The 17028-nt window shown below is 35.1% G+C and overlaps 2 protein-coding genes across 4 annotated transcripts; one reads left to right on the top strand and one right to left on the bottom strand.

Moving 5' to 3' along the window:
* Window positions 1-7321: 7321 nt before the first annotated feature.
* LOC127087265 (endonuclease III homolog 2, chloroplastic-like) lies at window positions 7322-10134 on the top strand. 3 transcript variants are annotated; one of them, XM_051028135.1, is made up of 10 exons: window positions 7322-7596; window positions 7682-7776; window positions 7864-7921; window positions 8025-8131; window positions 8290-8356; window positions 8738-8829; window positions 9022-9159; window positions 9234-9338; window positions 9504-9587; window positions 9783-10134. In XM_051028135.1, the coding sequence occupies exons 1-10, from the start codon at window positions 7509-7511 to the stop codon at window positions 9837-9839; spliced, it is 891 nt and encodes a 296-aa protein (XP_050884092.1). In that variant the 5' UTR covers window positions 7322-7508; the 3' UTR covers window positions 9840-10134. The 3 variants fall into 3 exon arrangements, with proteins under 3 accessions (XP_050884092.1, NP_001413851.1, NP_001413852.1); NM_001426922.1 differs by having other exon boundaries at window positions 7401-7596; window positions 9779-10029; NM_001426923.1 differs by lacking the exon at window positions 7682-7776 and having other exon boundaries at window positions 7401-7596; window positions 9779-10029.
* Window positions 10135-10357: 223 nt separating this feature from the next.
* Window positions 10358-13954, bottom strand: LOC127087264 (protein farnesyltransferase/geranylgeranyltransferase type-1 subunit alpha). The gene is made up of 5 exons (NM_001426920.1): window positions 13592-13954; window positions 13317-13426; window positions 11560-11680; window positions 11302-11397; window positions 10358-11013 (listed from the first exon to the last, which is right to left on the bottom strand). The coding sequence occupies exons 1-5, from the start codon at window positions 13832-13834 to the stop codon at window positions 10582-10584; spliced, it is 1002 nt and encodes a 333-aa protein (NP_001413849.1). The 5' UTR covers window positions 13835-13954; the 3' UTR covers window positions 10358-10581.
* Between the last annotated feature and the right edge of the window lie 3074 nt (window positions 13955-17028).

The raw sequence follows: 17028 nt of genomic DNA, 5'->3' as shown, positions 1-17028 counted from the left end.
CATTGATAAGGAGTTATCAAGTCTTAAACATAGGTATGAATATTAAGAGTAATATTTATACTGGATTGACCCGCTATGAGAATACTATATAGAATGTTATGCAAAGTGTCATAAGTTATTCTCATGGTGATAGTGGTGTATACCACCCTTCGACCTGAAACCACTATGGACCCTAGATGTAGAGTCGAGTGTTTTATTGCTGATCAAACGTTGTCCGTAACTGGATAATCATAAAGACAGTTGATGGGTAATCCACGAAGCATGTTGAGGGACATGAGTGACCTAGAAGGAATTTGCATATCCTGCATAACAGGATAAATGTCTATGGGCCCAATATTGAACTGGACAAGGATAACACGGTCTATGTCTTGTGTTCAATATAGACATAAGGGCAAAAGGGTAATTATGCACATAAGTATTATCACAGAAGCAATTGTCAGATCACATGACATTTTCGTGTCTTGAGTAGCAGTGATGTGTTGCTAGATACCGCTCACTGTTTATTATGTTAAATACGTGGTTTAATATAATTGCCAATGCCGTGAAAACCTACAGGGTTACACACAAATGACGGATTGATGAGAGATAGAGTAACTAAGGAACACCGTAAGGTACGGTGCACTTAAGTGAATTATAGAACATCGTAAGGTACGGTGTACTTAAGTAGAATATGAAATATGGTAAGGTACCACACGCTTAAGTGATTTTGGGCATATTATAAGATATGGGCCAAAATACACTTAAGTGGGCTTTGTAGCTTGAAGCCCAAACAAGTGGTTCTATAAATAGAACCCTTGTGCAGAAGCATTAATTACGGTTGCATTATTTTCGTTTTCTCTCTCTCTCTCTCTCTCTCTCTCTCTCTCTCTCTCCTCCCTCTCTCTCTCTCTCTCTCTCTCTCTCTCTCTCTCTCTCTCTCTCTCCCTCTCTCTCTCTCTCTCTCTCTCTCTCTCTCTCTCTCTCTCTCTCTCTCTCTCTCTCTCTCTCTCTCTCTCTCTCTCTCTCTCTCTCTCTCTCTCTCTCTCTCTCTCTCTCTCTCTCTCTCTCTCTCTCTCTCTCTCTCTCTCTCTCAAAGCCTTCATTTATACCAGCTAGCACTGAGATTGAAGGAATCCGTTCGTGTGGACTGAGTAGAGACGTTGTCATCGTTCAACGTTCGTGATCGCTCCGTAGATCTGCATCAAAGGTCTTGATCGTCACAAGAGATCTGCACCAAAGGTTTCAATCGTCACAAGAGGTAAATATTCTATCACTGATCATGACCATTCGTAAGTGTAACACCCTTCTAAAATACCCCAAATATTTAATCAAAATAACAAATATGTATCTATCAGAGTAAATATGCAATTAAGGGTGTCACATAATATTTCACACTATTCATCAAAGTAGCTTGTCATGCTCATTTATTTATCAAATAAAACAGTTGCATAATACGCAGCGGATAGAGATCAAATCGATCATTCAAAACATGCAACATACTACATGTAAACTGGTTCAACAATCATCAACAACACAATTAAAATGTTCCCTCCCGATGTTACATCTATCAGAGCATGACCCACTAAGGAGACTACACTAGACTCCAAGCATTAGCTTCTACTCAACTCATTGCTCGTTACCTGAAAAATAGTTGTAAGGGTGAGTTCCTCAATCGATATAGTAAGCATTATAAAATATCATGTCATGTTAAGTAATTTAACACATTAATCACCCTAATCATATCACACATTCAGTAACGGCACATCAACCCAATTATCATACTCAATACTACACAATTCATACTCATACTCAATGTCAACACAACCACACGTATAATATTGGAATACATCCATTCATATTATACGCCATACATACATTATGAAATGAGACTCCACACATGCGGTACCGACTATTCTTGAACATATAGTTCAAGCTCACCGATCAAATCCAGATACGGCTACTAAGCTCACTAGTCCCACTCATTTGAGATCTAGTGACTCACTCACTAATTCCTCACCATGGGAATTAGCTACAGCCCCAAAGGCTATGCTATGCACACTAATCACCTAGCATGCAAACATCAACAACGAATCCACAATGATTCACTCACTAATTCCTCACCATGGGAATTAGCTACAACCCCAAGGGCTATGCTATGCACGCTAATCATCTAGCAATGCAACACCAACAACAATCCACAATGGACATATGCTCACACTCTAAGCCATACAACAGTCCATTCACAAATACATGCATAATATATACATTCACAACATTATGCATATCATCGTACATCATCAACACATGTATCAAACACCATATCATGTCAAATAATTAATCACAGTATTAGCACACTCTACTAATACCCTTACTACTCAAAACAACAGGAACTAATCCCTATTACATCATCCGCCAACATATGCCAACCATCAATTAAGTACACAACATTTAAAACACCAATTTTCCACTCTGCAACAGTGTTAACCGGTTAACGCCCTGGGTTAACCGGTTAACGCAGCACAAACACGCTTCCTGCCCAAAACTTAACAGTGTTAACCGGTTAACGCCCTGGGTTAACCGGTTAACGCGGACAGAACAGCAATATCTCAGCAATCCCAACAGTGTTAACCGGTTAACACCCTGGGTTAACCGGTTAACGCAGACAAAACAGCAATTTTACACAATACAACACAGTGTTAACCGGTTAACACCCTGGGTTAACCGGTTAACGCAAGACAGAAAGCTGTTCCTGCGCTAACACAAGGCAGAATGCAGAATTCTCCGCATTTTCCGCCGTTGGAGGACTTCCGGACCTCCGATTCCAATTCCGTAACAAGCTATACGTCCAGCAAATTACGACTCACACGACTATCGATTCAATTACAGTTTTTAACACAGTTTATCCAACGTAATTTTCAGCATTCACAATCCCAATTAGGGTCAATTCAACGGTTTATCACTACCCATTACATGCTAATCCATAATACCCATTAAACGACGATAAACCCCCCTTACCTGAGTTAATCCGGCGAATCTTTTAGCTTCAAGCTCTTCCTTCTTCAACCTTCTTCCTCTTGTTCTGCCTCTTTGCCCTTTCTCCACTTTCCACTTTTCAGCCGCTTCTCTGTTTTTCACGTAAAAACCCTTTCTTTACCAAATGGACTCTTTTTCTTATTTCCAACTTATATATATTTTCCAATAATTATTATTCCAATAATAATAATAACAATAATCCAATAATTCCAATTATTTAATTAAATTAATAAATATAATATTAACTTAAACTAAATAATTATCTTATTTTTATCGGGGTGTTACAGTAAGGATCTCTAAAGGAGAAAATTTTAATTTCTGTTGCGTTTTGGATCGCAATTCTCCTTCACCAGTTCCCTTGGTAAATGAAAAGATTTACCATAGACTAATTGATATAGAGAGAATCACATATGTGTCTTGAAAGCTGTTATATATGCCCAAAGGGCATTGTCTAATTTCTTTGGCCAATCTTTCCACGGTGATGCAATTGTCTTCTCTAGAATTTGTTTAAGTTGTTTGTTGGATACTTCTTCGAGTTGATTTTGTGCAAGCAATAAGTTGGACTTATTCCCTTCAAATCAGACACACTTCATCCCAATGCGTCCGTATTTTTTCTCAACATGTGTAATAACTTCTCTTCCTCTACCCCAAATAAAGTGCTACTGATTATCGCTGGATGTAATTTACCCCCACTTAGAAAGAATTATTTCAAGTGTTTTAGAGGTTCTTTTAATTCAGGCACCATATGTTTCTTTTCTTCGCTATTTCCTCCTAATTCTTCAAACTTCTTGTTGGCCCTTTCAATTTGAGTTCCTTGCAATTTGAGGATAAATTCAACGATGTCTTTGTTTTCTTCTTCATTATCTACTTCAATAGATTGTACAAGTACTCTTTCAACCAATGAGGATGGTGTTTATTTTCTAGACACCACCTCAATCAATTCTTATATGACAACGATTTGGTAACATTTAAGAGTTTCATTATGATGCTTCATTGCTTCAAACACATTAAACACCATTTTCCCTTTGTTAAATCTGAGAATCAATTCTCCTCTCTCAACATCAATTAAAGCTCTATATGTCGGCTAAGAATGGTCTTCCCAATAATAACAGTGTTTCTGCATCTTCAGGCATATCTAAAATTACAAAATCAGCAGGAAACAACAAATTATCAACTTTTACCAAAACATATTATAATACTCCATAAGGATATGTTATGGATCTATCAATTAAACTCAAAGTCATCTTTGTTGGTTTTGGCTCTCCACAATTAAGCATCTTCATCATTGATAAGGGCATTAGGTTAATACTTGCTCATAAATCACATAACGCTTCACCAATCTTCATGGAACCGATAGTACATGGAATGGTAAATCTTCATAGGTTTGTTAACGTTGGTGGTAGCTTGCTTTCAATGATAACACTACATTCTTCGGCTAATGCGATATTCTCATCATATTTTAATTTGTACTTCCCATTTAAAATCTCCTTCATAAATTTGGCATTTTCTCTAGAGCATCACAAAATGGAATATTAACCTGTGATGTTTTTAACATCTCCAGGAACTTCTTAAATTGTCCCACTTCCATTTCTCTTTTTGGTTTCTTATTTATGATAGGGTAAGAAGGTTTGCCATAATAAGGTAATTTGGGACTCAATTCATCGAGAATTTGGTTTTTTGTTCTTCTTAAGAGTCAATCTTTGTCAATCAGCTTGTCAAGTGTATTCCCTCTCACAGAGTATTCACTCATTTTTTCACTCTCGTTCTTAACTTCATCTTCTTTTTCAACTACTCCCTCTTCAGCCCCCAATTTTTTTCATTCTCTCCTAGATTCTTATTCATCTCATTTGGTTTCAAATTCGATGGTACTATTCAATTTATCAACTCAATGGCCTCACACTCTCCGCTTACTAACTTTTATGTGCTTTGATCTATACCTTCCACATGATTACTCATTACATTCACAATTTTCCCAACCAACTGTTCTATTTGAGCTTCAACCCTTTGTATTGCGTCCCCGTGGTGTTTGTTCATTATTTCATTCAACTTGTTAACCTATTCAAAAATTCTGCTAGTAACTTGCATAAATTTCATCAGAATTTCTTCCAATGGGGACCTTTCTCGTTGGAATTTAGCTTGTTGCGAAAATTGAATTTCCTCCCTTGTTGGCTCATTATCACAATCATCATTAAACTTAGTTGCTTACACATTTATGGATTGAACTTCTTCAATAGAATTTTTTGCAACAAAAGTTCTAGTAGAATGTTATTCTCCACAAAATGTACAATTGCACAATTGTACCTGACTTACTGCAGCTTGCTAGAAAGCGTTGACTCTAAACGTTGATTAAGTTTTTTCATTTGAGCTAATAACGCCTCATACTTCGTTAGGGTTAGTCCACTTTGTTGAGAATCCACAATTTTGATAACTTTCACCTCTTTTCACTAGGGAGTTTATATTCATTTAAGCTCACCTTTTCAGTTAGTTCCTTTACTTGTACTATCATCAGAACTCAAATTGTACCTCATACTGATGAATATAAAATCATCATTGTTTTATTTTTCGTACCTTTTACAAAGGTTTACATTTTTCTATGCTACTCATATTATGATTAGGACACATTCATAATAACAATTTGAACCTCTCCCATGCATCATATAAGGTTTATGTTTCTTGCTCTTCAAAATTTCTTCTCTTCTTTCATAAAATAGAGTGGTGGTGAAAAAAATCTCTAAATATTTATCTTCTAACTCTTTCCAAGTGGCAATAGTACTATTGGGTAAACACAATAATAAGCTCTTCCAGTCAATGAGAAGCTGAATAACCTTAATTTAACTTTATCTTTGGTCACATCCTTTGGCGTGTACATTGAGGATGTTTCATAGAACCGTGCCAAATGCCCCCACAGATCTTTATTCGTGTCACCATCGAACTGATTATCCCACAAACTTGAAAGCATATAGTTTTTAATAAAAAAATAAGTCAGGTTGGTTGGTTGGAAACCCATTGATATTTGTCCAGCATCAGTCCTCTTGGAATAATCTCCCATGGTTTTTTGTTGTTGCTCCACTATGACAAATTTCTCCTGAAACTTATAATAACTAAAAATAACCTTAGTAGTACTGCACCAAACTGAAAAAATTAAAATCAAAGAAAAACAACAAACTAAATTCAAAACTAAAAATAAAATTAACAATTAAAAAAATACTAAATGATGCGCAAGCGTTGCTTTGTTGAAATTATTAACAATCCCCGACAACGACGCCAAAAACTTGTTGTCCTCTTAACAAATACACCGATAACGTCGAAGTAATAAAAATAAAGATCATATCCACATGGATTCTATTAAAAAAATATTATGACTGTACGAATAATAAAAGTAACTATTGGGGGGGGTGGGGTGGGGGGGGGGGGTTGGAGTTATTTTGCGAAAAGTAAATTTGTCCTGAATTCAATATGAGAAAAGCGACTAAGTTTTACCCGTGAAATCTTGTTTATCCCCTATTGATGTTTAATGCATTAAATGAATGGTAAAGTTGTTATATTTTTGCGGCGAATTAACAAAATCATTATACTCAATCCCTTGGTGTATAGTTCATTAATTTCTACTAGTGACTTCCTATCTCTATTCGATTGACAAAAGTAAAATTATGTGTTACAAATATAACTAAATAAAAAATATAACTTCAATTATTCATAAAACATCAAACTAAACATATAATCAAACAGGTTCAAAAACAAGTTCATCAGACAAAACTTAATCTAGAGTACTTTAGCTACTCATCGTAATACAATAAAATACCAAAACTTGAGAATATGATTGCATGTGAAATCCTTGAAGAATTTGATCTCCAATGACTCTTAATGCTCTCAAAAAAACGCAGACCCTTTTAAAAGTGTCAAAATTTCCCTTTTTATAATCACTAAAACGCGTCAGAAAAAGTCCAAAATAAAGGTCCATAGTGTTATCAGGGAAGATGAAGTTTGTTTATTTATGGGTTGAGGGAATATGAGAAGAAGACATGAAATGTTGTTGTCCACTACATTCCTTTACGATCCATAAATCAACCACTCTAATGGACATTTTTCAAACATGGTTACCATTTTCACGGTGGGAGCAAGAGGATGTGTGAAAAGTACCAGGGGAGAGAATGAGAGAAGAGGGAGAAAGGGGGCGGCGACAATGTAGGGTTTTGAGAGGGAGAGAAAGAATTTGAAATCGAAATTTGACAATAGATATGTGACACGTGTTATGAAAAGAGAAGTTTGAGAATGTTTTAATTGTGACATTTATAGATTACCAATTTATCCATAAAGTAGTGTAATTATATTTTGGTGGAAGAACAAATTTGTAAGAACATGGGATAAAATTTTAAAAGGTCTACCCCATTTTTTTTCTACATAATGTAGGGGAATAAAATTGAAGGAAGAAAAACAAAGTATAACAATTTGGGTGATATTGGTTTATTCTTGGTCCCTCCCGCCAATGTCCTAAAATGTCGGTGCTTGTATGTTTGGTCCGAATCCATGTCTCCTCCATTACAACAACACTATGTTTCTCCTCCAAAACCAATTCACACCGAGGTATTAACTTCACACTCCATTCCTATTTTCAATTCTTTTCTGTACTTTATCTTCCATAAAGTTTTTCATATTTTCAACCCTTCAGTGTCCCAAATTCGCATCCCTGCTATTAACAAGACACCCAAAAACAATGCAGAACTTCAACCTAAGAACCACTTACCCCAAATTCCACACCAAAAAGTGAGACTTTCATTGTAGTTTTCGTTTGAGCTTTTTTTTTTTTTCAATTGCAATAGTATAATTTAAGCTAATAATTTTACTACACAGAAGTTTGTCCATCCTGAAGGATCTGCGTATACAGATACAAATGAATTGGGTCAATTTAGTAAGTACTTCTTAGTTTATGCAATGTGCGGTTTTCGATTGATTCTATTATATGAAAGTGTTTTTAGTTTAGGGAGGTTAAAGTATGTTGTTCATTCATGTAGATGAGTGTCCTGCCAATTGGGAATATGTGCTTGAAGGGATTCGTAAAATGAGTCATTCGATAGACACTTCTGGAGATCGGGAAGATGATGATATTCATCCTCCTAAGGTCTAAATCTATGTCCTACTTATGTTGATTTTGCACGTGGTGACAGAAATTAAAGACTAATCTTTTGGTTTATGTCGTTAATGTGATTATTATAAAATGTATCTTGACGTGGACAACTTTACTGTCAGCGTAAACTAAATTTGTATGCGCGTAATTAGGAAAGAAGATTTGTTGTGCTGGCATCTACTATTTTGTCAAGCCAAACTAAAGAGGATATTACTCGCGGTAAGTACATTACCTTCTCAAGTTTTTATGGTCATGAAATACCTGTCATGAGATGTGTTTTCTTCTGTTCGTAGTTTGAGAAGCTTCATTCTAAGATTGCAATGTTATTTTTCAATCATATTTATGGTTCGCGACATGACTGTATGAAGTAGTTTGATCCATGTAGTCAATTTTCATCTAGTAGAAAAATGCTTTGGTAGTTGCTGTATATAGCATAATGCAGGAGGCTGAACTTTAAAAACAATAAAGTGCTATAAAATTTGAGCAGCCCTTGCACTTTGATCTTGTATTGTGTTTATGATTTGTCTTTTTATGCGATTAGTGTTTGAAAGTTGCTCATATAAGTGTAGTCATCTTTAAGAGTGTGTTTTTCAAGAATAGGAGCAACTCGACGTCTTCGTCAAAATGGTCTGCTTACTGCTGATGCACTCAACAACGCTGATGAAGAAACTATCAGAAAGTTGATTTACCCTGTATGTTCGTCGTTTGCATTTGAAAACCATGTTTCTTGTACGATTCAAATAATTTGGATTTGGTGGCAAATTTAGGATGCTACTTTTGATGCTTCCTTTATTTCTATAAGATGTTGATTTCTTTTATTTTATGTCATTTGTGTTCTATTTATTGAATATCTATGCTTATACTTTCGGGTATTCTTTTCACAGGTTGGGTTTTATATACGAAAAGCCAGTAACTTGAAGAAAATGGCTCATATTTGTCTAACAAAATATGGCGGAGACATACCTAATACAATTGAGGAACTACTCTCACTTCCAGGCGTAGGCCCTAAGATTGCTCATTTGGTATGTGCGCATTTTTTTTGTAGATCAAATGATTAATTTTAAGGTTCATTTGTTAATGGTATTAGCTATTGTAGGTTATGATTATTGGATGGAACAATGTCCAAGGGATATGTGTAGATACTCATGTCCACCGCATCTGCAATCGTCTTGGATGGGTTTCGAGATCAGGCACAACACAGGTTTGTTTTATATTAGGCAGTATCAGTGTATCGCATTATAGTTGCGATAAGCTTCATTATGTTTGCTGGCTAGAGGAAAAAATTATGCAAAGTACTATATCAAGGCTTACTTATTGTCTTAAATTGGATGGAAGTTATTAACTTTTCTTCCTTGTGTCATGCCAGAGAACTTCAATACCAGAAGAAACAAGAAAGGCGCTGCAACAATGGCTTCCAAGGGAAGAATGGGTTGCAATAAACCCTCTCTTGGTATGGATAACTCATTAAAACTCCCTTTGACAATATACCAACAAATGCACCTAAGTGGTTATTTTTTGGATGTGGTGTGTTATTACTGCATTGTGAAAAACATTTTTTGGCCTCGTATTATACAATCTGTTTTTACAACATTGTTTGTATATATGCAAAGCATCCTCTGGCTTGAATATGAAATTGAACAGGTAGGATTTGGAAGGACTATTTGTACTGCATTGCGGCCTCGCTGTGGAGAATGTGGTGTAAGTAAGTTCTGCCCATCAGCGTTCAAGGAGACTTCAAGTTCATCATATTTTAGGTCCAATAAGTCTTGATTGAACAATAAGCTGGAATCAAGCTGATTATTTAATTTCAGGTTTTATATACTACATACATAGCTGAGAATTTGGATGTGATTAGATTATAGAGAAATTTCTCGCATATACCCATTTATGAGTGTTGTATATATTTTGAAGAAAGACTTGTGCTTCAACTAAAAGAGATGTGTATGTATAGAAGAATTGCATATCTTCAACTAATTTTATTTTATTTTCATGTTTAATTTCCCTTCTATTGCCTTTGCTGGGTTTTATCATGCCAATACTAAGGAATATATCGGGTTCAATAATAGTACTACAAATCTATAACAGCATTTTAGTGAAATTGAAAGTTGAAGCTAATTAATTTCTCTCAAATTGTGGCTTTGTATACTGCATTTAACAGCTTTGTAATGCTTTTTTAAGAATAAAGTTCCATTCTAAGAATTTCGAACAAGAAAATTACCACAAAATCATCAAGAATGTTATGCCACAAAATCAGACAAATGCAGAGAAATAAAACATTGATTTTTTGGAGTACATTGGTTTGTTAACACCAATGTTAAATCAACTTTGCTGTTAAATATAGAAATACATCTGGAAAACATATCATAACAAAAACAACCACCCTGTTATCCATGACGTCAAATTCCAATAGACTAAAAATTACACATATGACATAAGTTTGTCCTTTAAGCTGCCTGAGGAAGTCTACTCTTCCGCCAGACCCAATAGTTGACTCTAATTGGATCAACTTGTTCTAAAATAGAACAAATAGTTATTGCTATATCTGAATCTTGTTTATCAAAATCTGAAGTCCTTAAAGCCTCAATGGCATCTCTGAAATCTTCATTTGGTTGATAACCGAGGCAGATAAGATCCAGCAGAGTACTTAGAGCAAACAAATAGTTGCTCTTAGTTTTCAAAATCTTTAAACATAATGAAGATACTTGGGCATCATTTACATATAACGTGGATTCATCTTTGAAAAGTCCTCGAAGATATCTCCATGAGCTTTCATTTTCTGGGTAAGAAATAATGGCTTCAACGGTGAAAAGCACTTCAGACTCTCTCATGGCTTTTAGCCCTCCCAAGACGGGAGACCTTGTTATGACGAAGTATCTCTGCATTAAATATATGTGTTAATGTGATCAAAATTGAAAAGATGAAGAAAATGCTTTAAAAGCAAAAATGTTGGTCAAGTTATTATTCCATATGATGCAACAGTACATTTTATAAGCAAATAGGATTAGAAAGTAACTACAGATTGTCAAGTTGTTCCATAAGTATACAGAATACTACATCCATTGATCTCTCAATTAGTTAAGCAACAACCATACAAATCCAAGTTAAATATTTATTCATGTCTTGTTGTACCAAAACTAAATATAACATGCACAGCAGTTGGATACCTGATTCCAAGCAGAATTGTTAAATATGTCTTCTGCAAGCAGTTCACTACAATAACTGAGTTCATCTTCCCATCCTCCTAGATTTTGAAGAACCCACTGTCCATACAAGAAAAGCAAAATTTTATAGTTGCAATAATAAGTACTAACGCTAAATTATATCGCCCAGACTAATGCACAATATTGCCTACAAGACAACAAAATATGAACAGGAAAAACCATGAGGAACTTAGATTTGTGGAGACGATGGGAGAAACAAACCTGCCTATGAGACCATGCATGATAGTGTTTGGCGTCAACAGACAGAATCTTTTTGGTGAACTCAAGTTCACTGTTTCTAGCTTCAGGTCCTAATTTCTCAGCAACCCATCGTCTATGATGCCTATAAACATCTGGCACCAAGATCAATGCAATGAAGTGTATGCAAAAAAAGTTTAATGAAACACTTTAAAGCAGGACATCATGACTGTATATGGTTTATATATGAAACTAATACCAAATATAAACTATATCCTCAAAATGTTATCATGCAAAGAAATGCCGTGTCAGTATGAGCAAAAAGAAGCACATTCTTTACAACTCCATGAAGAAAATAATATGCAAGAAATAAGAACAATTTTTGTCCCAGAGCAGCAACATCTGCAGGTGAATAAACATATGTTATGCTTGGCCCATTAAACAGAGACTAGAGTCTGTGACACCCACTATCAGATTGACACTGGAGGAAAGAAACATCACGTTTAAAAATCCATCTTTCTGTATGTGAACTAGTATGCTTTATCCATTATCACCTTTCTTCCATCTCAACAGTTAATGATAAATAAGTACCTAAACACAATGGAAGTGATGTTTTGAGTGCACAAGTGCTCTTGGGATACAGATCTACAACTTTGAGCAAGGAAAAAAAACTGGTATAATAACTAGTTTAAGAAAGAAAGCCTAATGCTATAAAGATACAATATGAAAACACTTCAAAAAATAAGTCCATAACTGTGTTGAACCATCATGAAAAGTGAAAACCACATTGAATACTACTTGGTGCATTTCACTTGATTAGTTGTATAGCAACATAGACACAAATGCCACTTAATATGCTGTGTCAGATAAATATAATTTATAAAATTTGCTGCATTACACTGATAAAATAAGGTCCCAAACACAACATAGTCTAGTTATAAAGAAATCTATGACTTTCAGCAAGGAAAAGAAAAGACATGCACAGATACAATAACCAGTTTAAAGAGAGGGAAAAAGCAGGTGCTGTACAGGATGTATGGACACTCCGTAATAGTAAGTATACTGTGCCAAGCACTTAACAGATGTCGGGGATACCAATGTGGAGTTTAGATACTCCTAGCTGTAATTTATAATTTGTGTACTTTTATGTTGTAATATACTAGAAGATATGGAGTAGATGGAATATCGAGAACGATGGCTAGGAGTAGATGAAAAATGCCATAATTGCATATTGTTTAATATAAAGTCATAAACTTGTTATATTCCCATGATTTAATTCTTTGACTGGAGTGGAATCTATGAGCTCTGAGTCACATGACAACAACTCTTAATTTGTGTCATCAAGGCTACCCTTGTTAATATTTGCATTTACCTCAAAGTTCAAACTTACAAGTAATAAATATCCATTTTGTTAACACTTTGCAGGACTTGTTGCAAATATACCACAGCTCACAAAACGCCATGCTATGTGACAAAAAAACCATGTGCTTGAAAAAACTAGAACGAATTGCAACAGATCACTAAAAGTGTTTTAAGCCGGAGAACCTTGAAATTAACACACACTAACTACCATTTCCCTATAAAAAAAATGGCATTGCTAACATGTGCACTTAGGGAACTTGTTGAAGAACAAGTTTTAAGTTAGGAAAAAAACAACTTTTTGAAACAGAACTTCCAATGCAATAGTTCTACATTTGGCGCCCTAAACATTTACCTAGAAAATAAATTGCTACAAATGACAATTGGAATTGGAATCAAAGAAGCAAAGAAAGAGATCTCACCAAATCTGATAATTTTTTGAATTGCCACTGGCAACACGCTCCACGAATTCCCGTTCAACATGTAGGTCAACTTTCAGTGACTCAAGTAATAACCGCCGGAAATGCCACACCTAAAAGAACAACAAATTCAATTAAATTATCACAAGATCACAACTTTTCAAACCCCAATTTTCATCATTCACTTAAAAACTCGTAGTTACTTAATAACAATAAGCTATTGGTTTTAATTTGCAGTGAATCTGAAATTGAGATTAATGGTTAGGGTTGGGAAATACAGTGTAGTTTCCGGCGTTTAAACCGATAGCTTCGGCGGTGAGAGCAAGAGCGCGAGAGGAAAGTTCTTTGGCGAAGTAAACAGCACGAAAGTAATCCATAACTTCTGAAAACTCTTCGGAGTAGTTGATCGGCACGACGGGACTAGGGCCATCGTCTTGTGGGATCGGAGTAACATCTGACCACTCAGGTCGTAATCTTAGCGGCACACGATCGTCTTCTTCAACTTCGATATTCCCGGCCATGTTCTGGATTCTTCTTCACTTCTGTTTACTCTCAGTCCTAGAACCAGAACTAGAAGAACTAGGTAGGTGTTGGGGATTCAACCGGGCACCCCCTATTAATCCTTTACACGTGGAGTCCCATATTTCTAATACACCCTCCCGTCACATTTATAAATAAATTTGATTTTTTTTCTTGTTGATATATTTGATTGTCAATGTATTTAGTCCAATAGTCAAATATATCAAAAAAGTCAAATTTACTTATAATAGTGATAGAAGGGTTTATTCGATACTCTCTAAAATGTCTGTTTTATTTTCTTTCAGACTTTTGCGGGCCACCCTTGATAATGTACGGCAAAAGAAAGTCAACTACAAGATACTTGACCTTGATCATCTTTACGTTCTTATCCAGCTCAAACATTGTTTTAAGTGTTATATGGTCATTCAGTTGCACGAGAATTTAACTAAGGAACCTCAAAATGTCCAGTTGTCATTAAGATATAGTTAGAGTTTCTTAAATGTAAAAAAAGAAGAGATATTTACTAAGATTTTGGAGTCGATTAGTACCCGCTCTATATCTCAATTATCATACTGAGTCAGGTCAATGTTGTGAGGGTGGATGTCGGCAATGTCTCAGCTAGAGAAGACGTTTTCGGGTTCTAACTCCTTATTCAAGTTCTACTAAGGCTAGTGGGTGTGTCGTTCGTCCCTAGAACCTGTCGAGCATACTTTTGAAAAGAAGAATTGGATTACCCCCCTCCGACAAACTCTTATGATATGGTGTTAACTGACATGTATGTGTTGGTAGGTGTTGTGGCGCCTCGTTCTGCCATGATGTTAAAGAAGATGAATAAGGCGAACGATGGAACAAAAAGGTAAGTGTGACTTAGGTCAGCATTATTAGGGTCCCGTAATGGGCACCAATTGTACTTGCCTAAAAGTATAATGAGAGGCAACTTCTAACAATGTAAGGTTGTTAGAGGATTTTAGGAGTTTTTAATATAGTGAGAGTTCGTCCATATATGGTTGTGGAGAGCTTTTGTGTGAATTTTTGAGGGAATTTCATTATCCATTATCTCTTCTCTCAAAGGATCTCATGGGCCTGGATCAGAGGTCAAATAAAGAGGTTCATTTTCTTTGGTTGAAGGCATGGAAGTGAGAAACTAAATTATTTCCTCCAACCGTGGTGAAGTAGTTATTCCCCATCCCTTGATTGAGTATATGTGTGCCACGTACCCCCTCAGTTGAATTAATAGGGAATATGACTGGATTAGGGTGGTTAAGCCCATGCCTAATATAGCGACTAGGTGTGGGCACTAGGGGCAAGTATTTGGTTTGGGCGACCTACAACCCAAAATTGAGCGCTTGCCCAGTATTGGTGTAATTGTCTTGACTCGTGTCCCTTGAATTATTCCTTTCGAGGTTTTAGTAAAATCATCACAGTCTAATCTCTGACAGGTATGTCACTTAATTTCGATATAATTCTACCATATATTCCTCTTTCCCAAACTAAAAAAATCAAGTAATTAAAAAAAATCCTACCGAATTAAAAAAAAAAAAATCAGATGTCATCCCTAACCAAATTTACTAGATTTTCTAAATATTTGATTGCATATGATGAGTACCCACTATTGTTTTTGAAAATTTCGATATAAAAACCATATAAATTCTACTAATTTTTTTGAAAAAAACAGTATAAGGGATTTATACTATATATTTTTAAAAATGCGATAACACATAAAAATTTAGTACCAATCTTTCTAAATATTTGGTAATTGGTATAGATGACATAAACATTTATTGGATTTTTCACGAGTATATTAAAAATCCGATGAAAAATATCAAACGCAAAAAAAACTTGCTTACTTGTAAATAGTAAACTCCTCAAAAATCCAAGATTTTACAATATATTTTGAAAAATATGAAATAATCAATTTTCCTTTTACAATTCCATTTGATTTTTTTAAAAGAGTATTTTGATCAAATCACCCCAAGTGTGGTGCCAGGTTTAATTTGAAGGTTTCAGATTGAATTCTCGTTGGTGATGTGTTCTTTGGGTTGGGCTTAATTCTTCGTTATATGGGATATTGCATTATTTCGGCTCAATAAGTAAAATAGAGTATTTAACCATAAATATTGAATTCTCGAGCGAGTACATTATAGTCGCGCTTTCCTTTGTTAGTAACTATGACGCCTCAATCTTTGACCACTGAAAAGCTCTTCGTGGATATCTTCAACCGTAAGAATGAAATCATCCAACAAGTACGTCTGAAGTCCCTTCTTTGGGAGCATCGTCTTACCCCTAACTCATTCTCAACGGAATTCCTCCTCCTCCATGGCTTGGTACCTTCCCTCTTTATTCCTTTTCTCATATTTTTATTAGTTCACATGAATTAGGGTTAACACTCAATATGATATAGAGAAATTGTGTATTTATTTTTATTTTGGGTTTGGAAGCATTTACTCTAATTATTTCCTATATATTCTTGATTTTGTCAAATGAAACATTTTAAACTTTGCTTTATTTCTGAACTCTGAAACCCAATGGTTTTAATATATGCATATAAATACCAATCACACTTTATTTTTCAGTCGGTAATTCTAATGAAATGGAAAATCAAATTGATGCAAGTGGTATTGTAAATTATTAATAATTAATAATCTTGAGTGTGTTTTAAAATGACAAAAAAATATTTAGGTGAAGATTAATTTTTTAATTCATAAATAGGCAATACTTGTGAAGTGTTGCAGTGAGTTTGAATTCAGAAATAAGCAAAACTTGTGAAGTGTTGCAGTATGTTTGAATTCGGAAATAGGAAACACTTCGTGAAGTGTTGCAGAATCCGAAAGAGTGCAGCTTTTGAAAACTGTTGTTGTAGGCGAAATAGTGCAACATTTGGTAAAATTGTTGCTATAGGCGAAACAATGCAACATTTAACAAAAATGTTGTTGAAAGTGTGTTTTATCAAGGGTCGCAACCTTATGAAACAACATCAGTTTGACCTATAAATTGAGCATTTCAGATTTAAGAAAACACATTAGAAAAACCTATTTTCTTCACACAAAATTCTAAATTTCATCTTCCCTACATTCGAGTTTTCATCAGTCTTATGCAAACTCGAGTATAGGCTGAATTATCCTGAGTATTCTTGTGTTCCAACTCTAAGACATTTGAAAGTGCTTGAAATACTTATAACGAAAGTGATATCATTCAC

This window comes from Lathyrus oleraceus, chromosome 5, assembly GCF_024323335.1.
Source record: "Lathyrus oleraceus cultivar Zhongwan6 chromosome 5, CAAS_Psat_ZW6_1.0, whole genome shotgun sequence".
NCBI classification, from domain to species: Eukaryota; Viridiplantae; Streptophyta; class Magnoliopsida; order Fabales; family Fabaceae; genus Lathyrus; species Lathyrus oleraceus.
Note: the sequence above shows the minus strand (reverse complement) of the source record. Positions and strands in the feature narration are given on the sequence as shown.